At 37.3% G+C, this 21,941-nt stretch overlaps 1 protein-coding gene across 1 annotated transcript in view; it reads right to left on the reverse strand.

Moving 5' to 3' along the window:
* Nucleotides 1-21,941, reverse strand: part of LOC126457180 (transmembrane protein KIAA1109) — a 507,473-nt gene that overhangs the window by 379,839 nt on the left and 105,693 nt on the right. Inside the window, exons 16-23 of the mRNA XM_050093265.1 lie at nucleotides 19,431-19,617; nucleotides 17,949-18,068; nucleotides 16,214-16,435; nucleotides 14,080-14,274; nucleotides 12,362-12,481; nucleotides 11,847-12,098; nucleotides 455-627; nucleotides 67-198 (exon numbers count right to left, since the gene is read on the reverse strand). Coding sequence (XP_049949222.1) covers nucleotides 67-198; nucleotides 455-627; nucleotides 11,847-12,098; nucleotides 12,362-12,481; nucleotides 14,080-14,274; nucleotides 16,214-16,435; nucleotides 17,949-18,068; nucleotides 19,431-19,617 — 1,401 coding nt within the window. The remainder of the gene's footprint in view (nucleotides 1-66; nucleotides 199-454; nucleotides 628-11,846; nucleotides 12,099-12,361; nucleotides 12,482-14,079; nucleotides 14,275-16,213; nucleotides 16,436-17,948; nucleotides 18,069-19,430; nucleotides 19,618-21,941) is intronic.

A 21,941-nucleotide genomic window follows, 5' to 3' on the forward strand; every position in this document is an offset into this window, starting at 1 on the left:
TTAAGAAGGAACACATAATTACTCTTCCTGTTGAAGAATAAGACCATTCTAAGATAGTTATCTTACTTGTGTTGAATAAGGTGCAGATTGTGATCTGGTGTCGGTAGAGACATTGCAGCTTCAATAATAAGAGGGCCCAATGTAACAGAACCAACTTCTAGCCACAGTTCCATTGACGTGCTGTCAACTGACGGAAATCTACAAAAACAGTTGCATATGGTATAATGACAAGACAAATAATTTTCAATGTGTACACATAAATAACTCATGTTTTTATATGGGTTTTGTAAACTAGAAACTGAATTTGGGAGGGGGGGATCATTTTACCCCTTAAAGGGATTGTAAACTGTACTGATCAGTTGCGACAAGCAGCAGTTATGTTCTAATATTCAGATATGAAGCACTCAGGCTAGCACACAGTTCTGAATCATCAGATAAGACTGATACTACTTACTTAGAACCATTATGCTGTGATCGGCCACTGCCAGCAGTGTTGGTGTTGCTGTGACTGAAACCACCTCCTGTCGATACATACTGCTTAATTTGTACAGCAGGTAGAACAGCTGTTACACCAGACTTCACCTGACTGCCGTGGAGATTGCATGTAGCTAAGCGCAATGGAGAAGCCTGAAAACATAAAGCAAACTGCTGCAGAAATCTCTACAGTTCCATGCAACAGGTTTACACGAAACATTAAAAACTGGTTTATAAACTAAAGTGCTTCAAATAATATCAACACCCATTACAGTACAGGACCTATGAGGGTTAGCTGAAATGTTTAAGAATGGCTTACACCAACATTATTCTGAAATAAGCAGCAATAAACTTAAAAAGATTAAGACAATACACCTGATGCTGTAACATTCTGAACTTTAGAGAGCACATTTGCATTTAGGTGAAATTATTACCAAGAGAGCATGAAATAAAAGAACAGACTTGGCAGGACACAAATAGACTAATTTTGAACACATCACTGATGAGTACTCTGCAAAGAATTAGACATCCAGACCAAATCACTCTGAACTTTATTACAAGAGAAAGTACACCTGTATTTCTTCAAACAATAAACACTCAACACCTAACTAACCTTTGAGCTTCAAGGAAGCCTTACCTCAAATAGTCTTGATTTCTATGATACATTTGTGTTAGGCATTCGTTAACTGATTATTTACATGTTCCATGGTTCACATGGTGGCACCATTTCATCACGACATAAAACATGTCAACGGATTTACTGATAGAATAATTTTTTGTGAACATACAGCTACTAGGTGTACAAGAAGTCCCGTACCCTTCTTGACCTAACATTTTTTTAAGGGTACATAAATGGCAATACTTACTTGGACGTAGTCCAAACATGGCTATACTTTAGCTTGACGACAAGATATTTAGTTACAACAAGTCAGAGCTCCAGTACACTTTGCTTTTTAGGTGAGAACGATCCTGGTTAAGTTATTTCGAGGCTGCTAAATTGGGCATGGTTCAGCAACATCTTCAGACTCATTGAAATAGCAACCACAAAGTCCAGATGTTACCACACCAGTCAACTTACTACAGGAAATAATCAAGTCCAATAAGCCTCAACACCGGCACAATATTAATTTAGAATTCCACAAAACTGTTTAGGAAGCCTTTTCAAGCATAGCTCATGAAATGTTCTGCCAGGTGCAAAAGAGGACAAGGAGGTGCATAGACATTCGTGTAAGGCACAATGGTGCAAATAATGATATGATGGATACATAGTTTCTATACGTAAGTACTCCAATATACAATATACAGTTTTTACCCAATTATAAGACAAGGTTTTTTTTCCAAATTAATCATTTGAAAAATATGGGGTCAGCCTATACTCACAGCTTAAACTATTGCTGCTTAGGTCAACATCTTTACGCTGTGTAGTAGATTAAAATAGGGGTCATCTTCCATTTACAGATGAGGCTTTGGCTATTGAGATTTCTTACAAATTTATTTTAAATAATTCCAAAAGGTAGGGCTTAGCAGAATTTTCATTTGAATAAGCTCGAGATTTCCGATATGCCGAAGCACACGATACAGTATCAGCCTTGCTCGAACAATCACATGACATGTGACTTGCAGCGCTAGTGCAATGTGCAAGGAATACACGATAAACTAGGAACTAGCCACTACAACAAATCTAATACTCTGCTTAGAAGTTAACAATTATGCAAAATTCAGCAGGAAATAGCTTTAAATTCTATAAAATTACACCATTTTGTTGTATTTGAACAGGTTTGCAGTAAAAGTTCTCATACATGTATGGATACAGCGTACCACACATTTATGCTGCTTTTTAAGAAAAGGTTACATTCAGAGGTGAAAAATCTTGTACTTCAGAAAACATTACTTGATCCTGAACCAAAGTCAATCTTCTACCTGGGTATGAGAAACTCTAATGATTTACTGAGTGGGTTGCAAATGAGAAATTAGGTCACTGCTCCCATATTAGAATACTGGGGAAAACTCCACCAGCCTTTAATTAGCTTTAGAACAAGACGGTAACATTAAGATGAAATGAGAAAGAAAATTATTCTAGAAGTTAGTGCCTAACAAACAAAATAAATCACATTAAACTGATAGCAATTGTTATCACATGAAGAAATTACAGAGAGAAGGCCTACCGTGCAGACAGCACCAACAAATGGTACTAGATCACAGGATGAGCAAAAGTTCAAGAATTGCACTGAATTGTGATTGCAATCTTTTAGTTATGTATTAGTTGCTGCTAGGCAAAACTACGTATGAGCTGCACCCTAAAAGATACTGCCGTCCACAGCACAGCATTACTGAAGAGTTGGAGGGGGAACAGTGACAACTTTGGCAGTGAACTACGACTGTGCAGTGGAGAGTCGTGAGCAGGCAGCAAATTTCATTGTGCTGCTAACCATGGGAATCTATACTGCATACTTTGGCTTTTTATGAACATCTATTATGTTTAAACTGCAGTTTGCGTGAATCTATTTATATCTGGAATTGTACTGACTTTACAATTGGCCAAATACTCAGCAATAGCATCCATTTCTGCAGGACATGCCAGAAGTCTAGACTGGAGCGTGTGACTTACTTACCTATTTCATACAGCTATCTTGTCGATGCTCACTTAACATATATGGGAATTATTTGGGGGGTGTTTCAGCTGCTGTTCTCCAAGCCAATGAGAGAGCAGCAGGCAGAAGATACGTTTGAAGGCAAGAGAGAGTGTAACATTCTCACGTCAGTATAGAATTGAAATCCGCTATGTGTTCAGAAAAAAAAGCTTTGTTCTTGGGTCCAACAATAATCATAGCCTCAGAAATCAAAACCTATTCAGAAGAAATAAGCAAATATTTATGACAATGAAGATATAAGTGTCACAGCTGTCCTGTTAGGATCACAATGATGATGATTAAAAATAGTGATACCACATATTACAGGCTAAGTAAATAAAAAGGCAGTATGTCTTATATTCAGGGTCATCTTCAGGTTGTATATATGAACAGGGAAAAAAATTCCCAGACTTCCTGGTTAAAAATACCCTTTTTCCCGGGTCAAAATACACCTTTTCCATGTCAAGCAACACTACATTTTCCCTCGGAACTGTAAAACTTATCAACCCTTTGAATGGTCAAGGTTTTATACATCAGCGTAGAACTTGCCGGGACTTTTAGAAAACGAACCCCAGAAAAATATGCATATTTTAGTATTATGATATGTTGCATACTTTCATATTACAAATGTATATATTCGAATTCAGCCAAACACAACACGTCAGTTTCCGAAGCACTGAAAGCAAGATCATGATGCACTTTTGTAAGCCAATCGTAGCTCATGTCACATACTCCACCAGCCACTGAGAGCATAGATTCAGAGCATAGAACACGTGATTCAGTCAGCCAATAGCAACATCACTGTTCAGTAGCATGAACATACAAACAGGAAAAATTAATGGTTTAAATTAATATACGCAGTGTAGCTACAAGTAAAGTAAAATTCTTCTATGTGGCTGGCCCTCAAAGTGTTAAGCTGTAACAGAGAATCAAATGCTCTGTGATTTAAGAAATTCAAAGACGTTCGCACACATAACATATCTCAGCTTGCGTAAAATGAGATTTATTTTGAAAGTAACACCTTTCAAACCACCGTTTGCAGTATATCTCTGCAAAATGTTGGAATTAATTTCAGCAGATGTCAGAGGGTTCCAGAAAACAGGCCTTATTGTGTGTGCGCAGCTACATTGACGATGTTGTTGTTGTGGTCTTCAGTCCTGAGACTGGTTTGATGCAGCTCTCCATGCTACTCTATCCTGTGCAAGCTTCTTCATCTCCCAGTACCTACTGCAACCTACATCCTTCTGAATCTGCTTAGTGTATTCATCTCTTGGCCTCCCTCTACGGTTTTTACCCTGCACGCTGCCCTCCAATACTAAATTGGTGATCCCTCGATGTCTCAGAACATGTCCTACCAACCGATCCCTTCTTCTAGTCAAGTTGTGCCACAAGCTCCTCTTCTCCCCAATTCTATTCAATACCTCCTCATTAGTTATGTGATTAACCCATCTAATCTTCAGCATTCTTCTGTAGCACCACATTTCGAAAGCTTCTATTCTCTTCTTGTCTAAGCTATTTATCGTCCACGTTTCACTTCCATACATGGCTACCCTCCATACAAATACTTTGAGAAACGACTTCCTGACACTTAAATCAATACTCGATGTTAACAATTTTCTCTTCTTAAGAAACGCTTTCCTTGCAATTGCCAGTCTACATTTTATATCCTCTCTACTTCGACCATCATCAGTTATTTTGCTCCCCAAATAGCAAAACTCCTTTACTACTTTAAGTGTCTCATTTCCTAATCCAATTCCCTCAGCATCACCCGACTTAATTCGACTAGATTCCATTATCCTCGTTTTGCTTTTGTTGATGTTCATCTTATACCCTCCTTTCAAGACACTGTCCATTCCATTCAACTGCTCTTCCAAGTCCTTTGCTGTCTCTGACAGAATTAAAATGTCATCGGCGAACCTCATGGTTTTTATTTCTTCTCCATGGATTTTAATACCTACTCCGAACTTTTCTTTTGTTTCCTTTATTGCTTGCTCAATATACAGTGAGTAACATCGGGGATAGACTACAACCCTGTCTCACTCCCTTCCCAACCACTGCTTCCCTTTCGTGCCCCTCGCCTCTTATAACTGCCATCTGGTTTCTGTACAAATTGTAAATAGCCTTTCGATCTCTGTATTTTACCCCTGCAACCTTCAGAATTTGAAAGAGAGTATTCCAATCAACATTATCAAAAGCTTTCTCTAAGTCTAAAAATGCTAGAAAAGTAGGTTTGCCTTTCCTTAATCTTTCTTCTAAGATAAGTCGTAGGGTCAGTATTGCCTCACGTGTTCCAACATTTCTACGGAATCCAAACTGATCTTCCCCGAGGTCGGCTTCTATCAGTTTTTCCATTTGTCTGTAAAGAATTCGTGTTAGTATTTTGCAGCTGTGACTTACTAAAGTGATAGTTTGCTAATTTTCACATCTGTCAGCACCTGCTTTCTTTGGGATTGGGATTATTATATTATTCTTGAAGTCTGAGGGTATTTCGCCTGTCTCATACATCTTGCTCACCAGATGGTAGAGTTTTGTCAGGACTGGCTCTCCCTAGGTTGTCAGTAGTTCTAACGGAATGTTGTCTACTCTGGGGGCCTTGTTTCGACTCAGGTCTTTCAGTGCTCTGTCAAACTCTTCACGCAATATCACATCTCCCATTTCATCTTCATCTACATCCTCTTCCATTTCCATAATATTTTCCTCAAGTACATCGCCCTTGTATAGGCCCTCTATATACTCCTTCCACCTTTCTGCTTTCCCTTCTTTGCTTAGAACTGGGTTTCCATCTGAGCTCTTGAAATTCATGCAAGTGGTTCTCCTTTCTCCAAAGGTCTCTTTAATTTTCCTGTAGGCAGTATCTATCTTACCCCTAGTGAAATAAGCCTCCACATCCTTACATTTGTCCTCTAGCCATCCCTGCTTAGCCATTTTGTACTTCCTGTCGATCTCATTTTTGAGACGTTTGTATTCCTTTTTGCCTGCTTCATTTACTGCATTTTTATATTTTCTCCTTTCATCAATTAAATTCAATATTTCTTCTGTTACCCAAGGGTTTCTACTAGCCCTCGTCTTTTTACCTATTTGATCCTCTGTTGCCTTCACTATTTCATCCCTCAAAGCTACCCACTCTTCTTCTACTGTATTTCTTTCCCCCATTCCTGTCAATTGTTCCCTTATGCTCTCCCTGAAACTCTGTACAATCTCTGGTTCTTTCAGTTTATCCAGGTCCCATCTCCTTAAATTCCCACCTTTTTGCAGTCTCTCCAGTTTTAATCTACAGTTCATAACTAATAGATTGTGGTCAGAGTCCACATCTGCCCCTGGAAATGTCTTACAATTTAAAACCTGATTCCTAAATCTCTGTCTTACCATTATATAATCTATTTGATACCTTTTAGTATCTCCAGGGTTCTTCCATGTTTACAACCTTCTTTCATGATTCTTAAACCAAGTATTAGCTATGATTAAGTTATGCTCTGCGCAAAATTCTACCAGGCAGCTTCCTCTTTCATTTTTTAGCCCCAATCCATATTCACCTACTATGTTTCCTTCTCTTCCTTTTCCTACTGACGAATTCCAGTCACCCATGACTATTAAATTTTCGTCTCCCTTCACTACCTGAATAATTTCTTTTATCTCATCATACATTTCATCAATTTCTTCGTCATCTGCAGAGCTAGTTGGCATATAACCTTGTACTACTGTAGTAGGCGTGGGCTTTGTGTCTATCTTGGCCACAATAATGCGTTCACTATGCTGTTTGTAGTAGCTTACCCGTACACCTATTTTTTTATTCATTGTTAAACCTACTCCTGCATTACCCCTATTTGATTTTGTATTTATAACCCTGTATTCACCTGACCAGAAGTCTTGTTCATCCTGCCACCGAACTTCACTAATTCCCACTATATCTAACTTGAACCTATCCATTTCCCTTCTTAAATTTTCTAACCTACCTGCCTTATTGACGTAGGAAGCCCATATTTTTGTATGTATATAACATTAAGAGATCTTTCATTAAGTCATAAATGAAACAGAGGATACTCCAAGAGCATCAGAATTTCATAAATCATACTAAAATTCATAATCCAGCTTGAAGTGCACATTCTTATGTCCAGATTCACAAAGAAGTAGGGCCCAAATTGATATTAAGCTTTTCAGTGTGGTTCTTGGGATGCAAATTTTCTTGGGATATCAGTACTGTATTTTCTCATGTTTGGTTCTTTATTGTGGCATAACAGCCAGAAGATAGAAATGAGCACTTAAAATTCAGCAAACAGTAGACAATAGCCACCAGTGTTTCAAATAAATTGACTGATCTGTGGAAAAGATTAATAAAAGCCAAATTTCTTTAACAAATAGACAAAAAGAACTTCATTGTTCTGCAATGCCCGACTGCTGAAAACCCGGAAATAAAATAAAATCCTAAAACTGAAACTAATAATATATTTTAGCCTTCCATAATTATGTGAATGTATTTTAATCACTTGACAGCTCTCAGCCACAGAAATCCATTTTGTTTTCATTTGATGTGAGAGCTGTAAATGAAGGGAAAAAAGCAAAAACACAAAACGTAAACATGGGTCACGTGGTGACTACACCCCTCCCCACTATAACTCAGACTGCTCTGCGCATGCACGAATCTGGCAGCTTGGGCAAGTCAGAAAAATTTTTCCTGGCAGCATCTGGCTGCTTGTTACTACTGCTGATACAGCTAACAGCCGCAATTAAAGCAGCCAGAAGAGGGAGAAGGTACTGCTCATGTACAACTCAACTGAACATGCATATAAGCCCAGTGGCAACTGCTCAAAGTACCTAATGAAAATCATTGTGATGTCATGTTCATTGGAAGCAGTTTGTTGTTATGAAGTACTGCATAGTCTTCGCCCTAAAGCCTTTGACACATTTTGCTGTTAGCAGATGTTTGTGTGTGCACTGTGTTTTATTGTTGTAAATGGCACACTTATTTTGCAACTTAAATTTTGTTTTGGTTTTTCCCTCTCATTTATGTTTTATTGCTGCAGTATTGTACTGCAGTAGTGGGGAAAAACAAAAAAAGAAAGTAAAAACGAGTATCATTTCTTAACATTCAAAACTACAAAAATTTAACTGAAAACTAAAACAATGAGAAATTCCTGGAATTCCAAAAAATATTTGGGTTTTTCCTGATTTTCTCCCACATGAAAAAATTCCCAAGGTTATCCCAGATTTCCTGGTTGTCCCTGGTCATATACTCCCTTATCTTATACTCAGGCAAATATGGTACTTTTTGATCTAAGCATGTGTGAACATTTCAGATACAATTGTTGACAACTTACATGAGCAGCATATATCTATAATTACAAATTTAAACACATGTATTAATTAATGAAACTACATACCAACGCACACACACGCACACACACACACACACACACACACACACACACACACACACACACACAGTAATGCTGCCCCAAAAGTGCCTATAATTTCTTTTTATTGTGATTTTTTTAATGTTATAACCATCTGAATCAAAAAGTGTTAGAAAGTGCATTCTTACACCATCTTTTAGTGGCTGGAGCAACTTGGTTATTTCAAGTATTTCCCCACCATCTGCTTGTAAGTAGAGTAGTTTGTTTTGCATGCATTTATAAATTAAAAAAAGCAATTGCAATAATGTTAGAGATACTGTGTCAGGATCTGGCATCAAACTTTTATAATTTTGTACGAGATATTTCCCTTGATTACCATTTTGCCATAGATACCACTGTAGTGGTAATGAACACATTGCACAAAGAGTAGAAGGAAGGAGCTCTTGGTTTTTGGACTGTGAAAGAAGCTGCATTTATGACTTGCCTGAAGGATGGGCATAATCCAAGTATGATCTGACATTGTGGTATAAAACGATAAAAATGTTGAACAAAGATATAAACATGTGCAGTGTCAAGCAGAACAAATGTGGGAGCTTTAAGGTTTCACTGTGAATGTCTTAGTACAGTATTGGTTCAAGAGAAAGATGGGCGCACTTGAAATACAAGCCCATAATACTCGATGAAACTATCAACATGTTGTCAAAGACAAATCATCACTGCAAGTCATGCTGAGTATGAGGATGGGCCACTATAATAGAACCACATGTAGTTTTAATACCTCTGTTCCCTGTTCAGCAAGTTTGTTCTTTATATAGTGCTTCAAATACGAAGTTTGTACACACAACACTGTGGGGCTTACACAAACTATAGTAACATCTATGAATAGTATCTCTCAACATCTTGGTCATTAAATGTGACTTGTGTCAAAAAACAATTTTCTATTTCTAAATCAATTCAACTTTAACCTGACAAGACTTTCCAGCATTGATTCAGTTTTGTGCTAACTTACTAGTTGAAAATCTTAAACTTCTACAACACGCAGTACTCAAAGGGAGTCAATGTTCATTAAAAGACAACAATATAAAGTTATAATCAGTGTTGTGATGAATATCTCCACAAAAAGGTAACACTGGGTTTTAAGTAATGAGATTCTCCTCAAGCAAGAATGATTAAAGTGCTTCATTCCTTATTTTTAAATATGAGATTACAAAAGTGATCACTTTGTTTTGCTATTTGCCAAAATATTATTATTGAAAAGTGTTGATATAACTATCCACAGATTTGAACAAATCTTCTGAGATCACTGATGGTCGGCCTGATTGTGGTTCATCATGGACATTTTCCTGGCAGTCCTTGAAAGTATCATGCATTATGGCTTGAAAATAAAATAAATGTACCTTATTAAAATTGTTATTTAATTTACTGTTGTTGATTTTATAGAAAACCATAGATGAAAAGATTCATGAAGAATGGCAATTCACAAGTTCAACAGAAATTTCTGAATGTGGGTAGAACAACTCTGCACAAAATTCTCTCCGCAATTTCACAAATTGTGCACACATTGGATTCCCAGGCTGCTTACTGAGAAACACAAAGTGAAAAGAATGGCTTGTGTTCTTGAGTTTTTGGACTGTATCATAAAAAAGGTGATCAGTTTTTAGAGAACACTGTCCAACGGGACAAGACACGGACCTCTCACATGACCCCACAGTATAAATGTCAGTCAATGGAATGGAATCACACAACTACAACAGGGGATAGGGAGTGTGCTTACCACTAGGTGTCACCTTGCTGTCAAAACCCAAACCACTGACCATATTTCACAGTCAGTGGAATGATCAAGTTTTAAACGTTTTGAACTAACACTGGAAGCAGTAAATAGTATCGTCTGATGAGCATGGCATGCTGGAATTTGGTGCCCATGCACGTTTCAATGTTCGCATGACATTAAATTAGCTAAGGCAATTCAGACCTTACTTCTCAAATAATCCACATAATTTATTATTACTACACCAGACAAGTCACCCAGCAATAGATACTTGGCGCTAACTATGTCAAAGCGGAGCAGGTAACTAGTGTTGTTTCTGAATAAAGTTCTTAACATATAATCATGTTCAATGTTCTACTTTGATTACCATCTGTTTCCTATGATTGACAAAGCTGCGGCCTATGCTAATCACTCCTGCATGTCTTATGTTCACATAGTTCCCTCAGGTGTAAAGCCCTGCATACGAGCTCAATTTCCTCTCCTGTCACTTGCCATACCACTCTTCCTACAACCAATCTTTGAACATGCTGACTTTTTTCTCTCTCTCTCTCTCTCTCTCTCTCTCTCTCTCTCTCTCTCTCTGTGTGTGTGTGTGTGTGTGTGTGTGTGTGTGTGTGTGTGTGTGTGTGTTATTTGTATTTGTCCATTTCAGTGGGACTTCTACTGACATCCATTTGTCACCATGCCTATCATGCCTCCCGTTATCTCCCATGTAACCACTCAAACATCTCCAAGGTGACAGGAGTGTACATTTGGATGTATGTGTGAGTGTACTTACACTTCAAAAACATCAGTAACTCAATAGCTAGTAATATTTCTGAATTCATACATATTTCCATGTGGATGCATCTTTTATCTACAGGTGAGTGGTTGTCTTTCTTCATTTCTATTTATTAAAATTGTATTTAGTATTTTCCTGTACATTACCTCATTGCCTATATGCAGAAAACAATTCAATAAAATAGAAAATGTTTCATTTAGAATTCCTTTTATTGGCATCTCCCTAGTGGACTTGACTATAAAAACTTGCAGCATCAAGAGGATTATTTCTGCAAGCAAATACAATGATGGCTGCTCTGATAAGCACTTCATTATTGTTGTGGCATTATACTGTACATCACTATCATAATACCAATATTATCTGAAATAACCAAATACTAATTGTTTTTTAAATACTTATGTTATGTGACAGCTTATTCAGATTAGTTTATACACAATAACAACAGTGGTGTGAAAAAGTTAGAGCTATTTTCCCAGTGAGGGTTTCAAGAATGTCTATCAAGAAATAAAATAACTACAGGAAAGATTAAAGACACAAGATACACCAGCCTTTACATGTAGGATGGGTTTCGTTATGACTAAAAAGAAACACTTGTTAGTATAAATACAAATAATTGAGTGCTAAACAGCAGTTAGTTTGTTTTAATTTAGTTTAAAATGCAAACATACAAATAGCAAAAGAAAATCCTTTTCATAGACAGATAAACGAATTGGTGTAATCAACATGACATAAGCAAGAAAGGGAATCCTTTTCACAGAAAGATAAACTGAGTGATGTAATCAACATGGCATTAGCAAGAAAGGGAAGCCATCATACGTAAACACTCTGTGTTAAAATCATACCCAGAGATTTATTGCAGTGCCACTCTCAAGAAGGTAAATGTCCAGAGCATCCACAGCCAGTCTGATCATTCGATATTTAATCTGGTCTCCTGACGGACACAGATATCGATTCTCCACATCTGTCTCTGGGCACTGTAGAGGTGGAACACCATGATGGCACATATGAGGTGGTGAGCGGGAAGGTCTCAAGTGATTCTCTGCATCCTTCACCATCAGCGCAAATGTCTCAAGACTAGTAACAAGGTGGTATAACTGTAATATCACAATTAGAAGTATGTGAGTAAACAACATTAAAACAGGTGCCTGTAAAAAGACAAAAAAAGTCACAACAAGATGTACCTCCACAACAGAAATCTATTACATGGGTAAGCATTCAGTTTTCGTAGTACAAAGTACAATGTTCCTTCTTTAATTTAAACTCTACCATAATGCAGCAACAGAAATACATCAAGCAACGTTCCTAATCACAGAGCTATTATGTTTACAACTTTATCTGGTTTTGTGAGTTTCATTACCTGTGGTGAAGACAGTTTTCCACTAAGCTTTCCCAACTGAATTTCCAACATCCATGCATATTCCAAGGTTTCATCATCGAGGGAGCGTCCTTCATCACTGAACATTGCATGACCACGAACCTAAAATTGTACATAAATTCTTTCTTCTTTGGTGGATTCGATTTAGTAATTCAAATCTAAGATACAGTAACAAGACTTGTTTAACACCTTTAAAATTATCTTAAATCCACGACATACTAAATTGTGAGGGTATGCTGAAAAGTAATGCCTGCAAAGTTTTTATTGGGAAACTCTAAGGAATATTAAATAAAACTAACTTTAACATTCTACATCTTTATTCTTCATGTCTACATACTTATTTCTCAAAATTAAGTAATGGGAAGTAGTGGATGGAATAACAGCAATATTATGAAAAGGATTTACTGCTACTCACCTTTATAACTGAAATGTTGAGTAGCAGATAGGCACAATGAGAAGACTGTCAAACAAGTAAGCTTTTGGGCAAAAAGGTCCTCATTTGGATTAGACAACAGACACACACACACACACACACACACACACACACACACACACACACACACACAAGGACCACAGTCTGGTCTCAACGGCCAAAGACTGTGGTCATCTGTTGCGCGCGAGTAGTGTTTGCGTTTGCGTTTGCATTTGCATTTGTGTTTTTTTTGTGTGTGTGTGTGTGTGTGTGTGTGTGTGTGTGTGTGTGTGTTATCTCATTTGGATAAACATCTTTTGGGTTAAAAGCTTACTTGTATGATAGTTTCTTTTTCTTTTTTTTTTACCTGTCTAAGACTCAACATCTCTGCCTTATGGTGAGTAGCAATGTATCCTTTTTCTAATATTGTATCTACTTCTCAACATAGTCATCCTGATGATGAACACATTTCTCCCAACGAGAGGCAAGTTTATTGATACCATCACAGTCGAACGTTTGATGTTACTGACGGAGCCACAACCTCACCTCTACTTGCACTGCTTCATTACTATCAAAGTGAAATCCTCCAAGGTGTTCTTTAATTTTCAGAAATGGATGAAAAGCAGATGGGACCAAGTCAGGATTATATGGAGAATTATCAACGAATTCAAGGCATCTGATTTTCACAGATGTCGCAGCACTCGTGTGTGGTCTGGCATTGTCACACTGAAGGAGAGGATGCTCCATGTGTGGATAAACTCTCTGAATTTGAAACTTGACTACAATAAGCTGTTTCTCACATACTGACACAGTTATATTACATACCACTTTGTTACATACTACAATTCGGAGCCCTCTAGCGGCAGAGTGTTGCAACTTGTGTCAGCGAAGTGGGATAGTGCACTGAGTATTATGCATGACATGTAATATCTCAATCAACATGGAGAACAGAATAAAAGAATTCTGAGGCATTACTTTTTGGCACATTCTCGTACAAGTCTCCAGACAGAAGCAATTTGGGAAAGAAAGCAAAACAATGACACAATGGTGTATTTACAAGACAATTTTTATTAAAATGAAGGTCAAGAAGCTCTATAGAAGCAGATCCTAACAAATTATAATAATGCAGTCCATATCTTTTAGTTGAGTAAAACATTCATACACAGAAACAACAGCCAGAATGTACTTATAAAATTTATAAAGAATGATCAAAACTTAGCATTTAACAGCCTTTTCTAAGCATTATGCCACAACTTTTTACCTAAAGTGCTCCCATGTTAATGTTTACCTGTAAACTTGAGAGCATAAGATGCCCTTGAGCAATATGAGTTTCCTTTGGTGATCGGCTAACAGTGTCCAAAGCAAGCAAACTTGAAGGGGAAAGCAGCAGCTGTAGTTGTGTTTCCTTGTAACTTTTCTTCATTTCAAACCCAAATCTTTCCAGTAGTATAATGGGACATGGAGGATCCCCTTCACTGCAATTCTACAACATTTACATAGGAGCCATTATGTTATTAATAAATAAATAAAATATTCTCAAATAGGGGCTAGTTTTTTTTCTTTTTTACACAACCATAGTACAATATAAAACAAAGTACACACTGACCCTACAAGTAGATGGTAATTTTTCCATCTGACCCAGTAAACATATGCTGGCTCTCTGTGTAGCTGTGTTGCTACTCTGGAAGCACCAAGTGTAGATACTTCATGACATTTGCAATGTTTTCTGGTGATACAGAGAGGGCCAAGTGCTTTTGCAAATTGAACCACTGGTTTTTATTCAATGTTTATAAAAGAATAAAGATTACATTCAGTTACAACTTTGTGTATAATCTTGTCACTTTTTTTCCCCTTTTCATTAAAACCAGTTTTCCTGAACTGACTAAGTTAAAAACTCATAGAACTTAACTTTTAAAGTTTTCAAATACTTACAAGCCACTTTGTTTACATAATGTTTCATTTTACATACCACTGAGCAACTTGTTTGGATTACTTTGTATAAAAAAATATTGAAAGCATTGTACAATAAGCCTGAGTTATTACATATTAACAATTTATAGAGTGCAAATAAAAATAAATGAAAGTAGAGTATAACATCTGAAGCTATTAATTCCTTCCTTCAGGATGAAAGAGGGATAGGTTCAGGAAGGCTATGAAGGAAAGGAAGCTGACTCAGACCCCAGAACGAGAGGGATTCTCCTCTTGTCAAACAATGACTGGGAAAGGAATTTTTTCATGTTTCATAGTGCCCAATTAAGTCCTCCCTAATAATTAGAAGGTTTATATCAGTTGTAAACACCTCAACTGAACTTAAGTTTAAATTATAGGACTTCTTAGAGCTGAGATCAACTTGAATGTACATTTCTGCTCCACATAATTTATTTTATACACACACTAGTGTGAGCAATAGCTCAAAGGCTGTTGTGCATGTTCGTTAAAAAAAATTTTTTTTTTTCCTTCAGGTTTTAACAGCAGGTTGTAACTTAAGTAAATAAAGATGGAGAACTACTAACTCTGCTGGGTAAGCATGGAGAAAAAGATCAGCTACCACTTTATTGAAGGATCCATCCCATCATCTGTCTGAAGTTACATACATAAACCATAGTGAAAGTGAACTATGAGCCAGATAAGAATTTGAATCCCATACTTCTTATTTATGAATCCAGTATTTTTCAACACATCTCTGGAGTACCTTGAGTAATTTCAATTCAATGTGGTACATATACAACTTTTAGCATTAGGAGACAAGTTCCATGGGGATAAGGAATACCTGGCATCTCTTTTTGTGAGATTGGGACTGTAGAATTGGTGATGGATGAGCATAACTCTGGAACACTTGGAACCATTTCACCATACTTTGAACATGCCTGTATATGACCCACGGTCTCAAAAAATATAATGCTCGGGCTAATACATCTCAAGCGTCCTTAAAATGGGATGGAGTGTGAAGGGAGTGACAAGTAAAAATTATTGAAACTTAACTATATTAGATTCAGATTACATGTGGAATCCTTCGTGCAAGTTCAACTGAACTTGGTATGCATGTGATGTAAAATCTAGGAAAAGTACTGTGGAACTCGGGCACCTCTAACACCGTCAGGACTGTGGGGCGGGTAGAGGAGGTAAGCAAAAGTTTGTTTTTTTACAATAAACACAGACAATTTTAAATATGGCTTTGAGACAGAAACTGCACAAGAATATTATAAGTTAAAACAGAAATTGCCTTACCTACCTAATAACTGGGATACATATGTAACATCACCAGATAACCAGCTAGTCAGCAAATAAAAGAGCTGTGAAGCTATGCACTACACTTAGTGGTCCCCTTTTATGTCCATTGGTTCAATCATTAACAACAGTCGGAGAAAAGCCTATTTCCTAATTTGAAACACACATACACACACACAGTGTGTAATAATTACCTTGACCAGATGAGCCTGGATATCATGCATTGTGACAGAAACAGAAACCTCAAGAGGTCTGTATTGCCTTGGATCAAATTCTCTCTGCTTTATGGAATCACTGTCGCCTGCTGCAGGGTCAGAAACACTTCCACCAGGAGCAGATGCTGCTTCAGGAACAACAGATGACAAATGACTCTGGTGCATATCTGTAAATGCTTGGTCTTCTCCAAAAATATTTTCCTGCAAAGTATTGAAAAACAATCTTGCACTACAACAGTAAAATAAATAGCACACACTGGTTGGTGGGGGCACAAAGATGTTATAACATTCTGAATATGAAATATACAAGGAACTTAATTTACACAATTGAATTATAATGTGAGAACCAATATATTTGTGGAAATCCAGTTGTGATTTCAAAGAGTTCAGAGAAACTCCTTGAAATTTTGTTTTGGACTTAAACAGTTAGAGCTGCTCTTATAAACCCTAGCAGTTTCTCATCAACTCCCATTCCTGCCAGTATATTATCGTAGCGTCGTGGTTAATGGAGTCATATATGTCTTTTTAAATCTACGAACAATGGGAAATCCAGGATGGAGTGTAACAATATTATGAAAAGGATAGTTGGTACTCACCCTATAGGCACAACAGGCACCCTATAGGCACAACAATAAGACTGTCACAAAATGAGCTTTCGGCTAGCAACGCTTTTGTCAAAAAACAACAACAACAACAACAACACACACACACACACACACACAACACTTGTGTACTTTTGTGTGTGTGTGTGTGTGTGTGTGTGTGTGTGTGTGTGTGTGTGGGTGGGTGGGTGGGTGGTTTTTTTTCGGCAAAGGCCTTGTTGGCCGAAAGCTCACATTGTGACAGTCTTTTTGTTATGCCTACCTGCTACTCAGCATCTCTGCTATATGGCGAGTAGCAACCATCCTTTTCATAATATTGTTTCAATCTCCAAAGGTAGATACCAATTGTCTTCCTCTCAGTATTTATGTAATACTGAGCAGCAGCCTCATTTTTTTCATTCTCTGGACATTGTGTTTGATCTCATCACAATTCTGGGGCTTTCTTTGAAAGCAAAGGGAGGAGATTTGTATCCTTGGTTTACCATTTTAAAATTTCTGTAGTATTCACAGGACTCATATTATTATTATTATTATTATTATTATTATTATTATTAGTAGTAGTACTATATATTAATTATTTCATTACCTAGCCCTGGCAAAACTACTACTTGTCATTATAAGTCATCAAACTGTATTGTTATTTACAGTACTTACATAAAAAGAAACTGTTTAGGATCCACTCAGGTGTCTTCAATTTTTGCGCGTAACAAGTTAATGATAGGGAAGGAAAAAAACTAGGCAATATGGAGGTTAAGTGGAGGATAGTGAGAGGCAAAAAAAATCAGAATGACTTGCTGAAACTGAAAAATATCTGGTCCTTTTCAAAGTAAATCATCCCAGCATTCCTCTTTAGCAATTACACAAAAAAAAAACTGAATCATGGATTAAGGTTAATCAGGGAAAATGTAAATCCAAGTGACTGAACGTAGATTTAAACACTTGTACTCCCTAATGAGAGCAATATTTTAAAAACTTTTGTCAGCTGGGTCATATGTTTTGGTCTGATCAAGTGATCACAAGAGGTATAATTGTTAGTTTCTCACATTTAACAATCTTCTCTCTCTCCCCCTTTCTTGCACCTACAATATCAAATACATTTTTGTAGTATTTACCTTCAGATGTATGAAATTCCTAAGCCATGATCCATAAAGGAACAGCACAGAAGATCCTATTTCCAGCTCTACAGTTACTTTATCAGGTGGCAATGTAGTTGGGTCAAATTTCTTTCCATCCTGAAACAAATAGAAATAGGAGTTGAAACATTAAACAAAGTCAGTTAAAAGTTATTGGATCATATTGTAACAGTGCACATTATCATTACAATGGTAAATTAAATTTCTATAGTTATTACTGTAGCGAAAATTAGCAGTAGTGCCATAAGAGCACTCCACACTACTTCCACTGTACCACTTTTCACACCTGTACCTGCAAATGAACCCAAAGTTATTTGAGAATGGCAAACATTAGAGAGACTTTTAAAAAAGTCATGGAAGTACAGTGGTGTCAACAGCAATTGCAACATCTGAATGAATCTTTACTCTGCACCAGAGTGATAACAGCAAAGAAACTTCCTGGCTGATTAAAACTGTGCCTCGTACCAGATCTCAAACCCAGACCAAAACCTTCTGAGGGCAATTATCTTACTAACTAAGCTACCAAGCAAATCTCATAGCTACAATCTGTCAGCAGCTGTCCCCCCTCCCAATCTGTAGATCTCCTGTATGACTTTTACATCTACATCTACATGGATACTCTGCAAGTCACATTCAAGTGCCTGGCAGAGGGTTCATCAAACCACCTTGACTTGCTGAAAGAGAATCCCTGAGAGAAAGGAAATGGAGGAAAACGGTTTTATCAAGGCTTATTGGCTGCTTCAGAGAAGAATCTTTAGCTCTGCAAGGCAGTGAATTGTATTATGAAACTAACAAATTGAAAATTTGAGTGTGCATTCATATTTACAGTTGAGTAAAAAAAGGAAATAAACGTCCAGATCCAGTTCCTGGTCCGGCAAATAGTTTTAAAATGGCAGGAAAACTTCATAACATGAAAAGCAAGGGAGTGAAAAATGAGTCACTCTAGCAACAACAGTACACGTCCTCTTTGTGCACACAAGTGGTTTTTAACTATCTGCCTTCATGAGAAATGTAATGGCGCAGGGCTATATTTTTTGTAACTCTTTAAACAGATAACCATATTGCACAGCAACCACCTTGTTCCCCCGATAATATGGTATTAAAATTATTGGAAAAGATTGCTCATACAATATCCCTTTGTAATCTGTATAGTGATTTTCTGATACACAATCAAGAAATGTTAGACTGTTCATGAAGTAACAGATGAAAACAGAATTAACAAATTCCTATAATACTGAAAACTGTCAATATGATTAATTGGGCCACTGTATAAAAAACACTTGTGGAAAATAACACACACTTAAAAGTGAAACAGACTTTCCAATATTAAATCATAGACAAAAAGAATGTTTTCTTGCATCTAACAGAGTCATTGCTTTTAGTCAAGGTTTTGGTTATAAGACAAATAAAAGATTATTTGTGAACATGAAGTGTACAACTAATACAGAAAAAGCATTTTACCTGTGACCACTGAAGACCAGGTGATTTCCTGCAGCGTGGAATTCTCATTGGAGAGAGCAGTATCTCCTCCTTTTCTGGAGTGGTTATGTCTGCCTGTGGAGGAGGCCCAAGAGGTGGTACTGGATGATAAGTGTAGTTTATGCAAAGAGCTACTATGGGCACTGACCAGCAATCAACCCAGCCATGGCTAAAAATTTAAATACAATCTTAAATAAGTTAACAGAAGAATAACAGATTTACAAAGAGAAGAATGTGTTGGCCATTACTTGCCTTCAGGAATTCCCAATAAAGCTGATCAAAACATACAAAAACAGATACCAGCACTCTTAGTGGGGGATGGGGAAACTGGTCGCTGAAAACGCTTGCTAAGAGAAACCTACCTTTTATGAGGAGGAACAGAAGCGAGGAGGAAAGAAAGATGTCAGTAAGATGGGGAGTTCGAAGACAGCACACTATGTCAATTTCATTTCAGAGATGATAAAATGGAGGGATAGCGGGAGAAGCACAATTGATATGGAAGATGAAAAAGAAAAAGAAGTAGTGCTAGTGGTGGGGCTGGAGACTAAACAGTAGTGGGTAGATGCACAAAGTAGATTACACAGTGAAAATGGTTGCACAGGTATAATCCTTAAGGCACAGATTGTGTTCTGAGAATGTCACAGGGTTCAATAGGCATGTTCCCAACTTTAGGAGGGCAATGGAAAACAGAGCTGGTTGATGTAGGGAAGATATCACGGTCTAACATAAGGACCTCAAAACCATATCAGGGTAATTACTTGATGCCTACTGAAGCAAAGTACTGCCAGCCCATCTGTTCGTATATTTTACAATTTTCTGAGTGGTATTTTCCTTACTACAGTTTTCAAGCAGAACAATTATAGAAGAGACATGATGTGTCATACAACATTGTGGGTTAACAGTTTTAATCAATTTTTGCTGAATATTTATTTGTGATACTTCATTATCAATAAAACAAGTAACTGAAGCTTAGAGACAGTGTGGCTGAGAACTGTGCACAAGTGCAGATCTCATGCACACATGTAGACGTCTCTCATCTGACTGCATACTACCCCAACCACCATAGCACGCTGTCTGTGCCATAAGATGGGTAAACTAAGAACACAACGCATTAGATGGCAATGCAATCTGGATGGGCTTTGGTTTCAAATTATACTATATCAGGAAATTCAGAAACATGAGGGACAATATTATACTGTTACTGGCTGATGGTACAAAATAATATATCTAGGTCCAAATAATACACCTAAAAAACAATAAAGTTAGGTTTGCAACTGAACCAGAAATATTGTGTTTCACATCGTTCCTTGTTACATTCTTACAACTTTTAAGCTTGGATATAGAAAGAGAGGCAAAAACAAGTGGTCTCTATGGCATGACATTAGAGGTGGAATAAATATTTCTTTCATACGTAGTTACAACCAAATTTTGTCATCTAGAACCATTCCAGCAACATTGCATTGCATTTCCCAACAACATAGATCACAAACAAAGCAAATTTTCACTTTTGTGTAATAATTTTTGTTTTGCTTAAGGCAAAATAAAATTTACATCCGACACAAACTGTCGAGACATGGACAGATGCAGACAGTTTCACACATCTTCATCTCTTCGCGTGCCACATTACCATTCTTATTTAGTTTCATAACTGAAAAAAGCCATACACATACATATGCTGATCGAAATATTGTATCCTTATTACGGAGACATGGAATCTCTCTGCAAGGGAAACTTTGTAAGACTCCTGGACAGTCTTAATGTAAAAGAATTTATACATATCCGACATGGTCAGTCTGGGGGTGATCAGCAATGCATGGTAATTGAATATAACTTCACATGCCAAGATCGCTAAAAAAGCATTTCACTGGATGACCAGTTTCCACAGAGCTACGCGTCATCAGCAGCTCTTATGCTTTTGAATTTTAACATCATATTATCCATGAGACTTCTTGCTGCATCAATTCAGTATAAAACCTCGAGCTTCCGACAGTTTCCACCATCGTCGTCAGGAGCAACTGACTGTCAAAATTGCTGCTGTGGTGATCTTATATTGCCAAAAGACAGCTTCTTATTGGTCAGTCCTTACATCATGCTGTCACAGAAGGTGTCAACATCTGCACTGGTGGGGCACAGCTCCCACCATAGTGTAAACATTGCAATGAATGCCTATAGCTTTTCTCCGCACTGAGAGCTTGCTTCCATGCACCACTACGATTATATCCGCTGACACAGTTGAAGGTTTTCTCATATATTCTTATTTCTAAAGCCTCTTTACTTATGGAGCCCCAGTATGTGGGAGCCTAGGACAAAACTTTTGTTTCATCCAACAGTATTATTTGTTTGTTTGTGAGGCTGTGTTCAGCAACTGCGGATTTTTGCAGTTCACTATTTTTAATACGCTGTTGATGTTTTGCACAGGGGTCAAAAACGGTGTGAAGGGACTGACCGATGCAATTGCTTCCACATTCACAGGGGATGTTGTAAATTCCAGGG

The sequence above is a fragment of the Schistocerca serialis genome, chromosome 2 (genome assembly GCF_023864345.2).
Source record: "Schistocerca serialis cubense isolate TAMUIC-IGC-003099 chromosome 2, iqSchSeri2.2, whole genome shotgun sequence".
NCBI classification, from domain to species: domain Eukaryota; kingdom Metazoa; phylum Arthropoda; class Insecta; order Orthoptera; family Acrididae; genus Schistocerca; species Schistocerca serialis.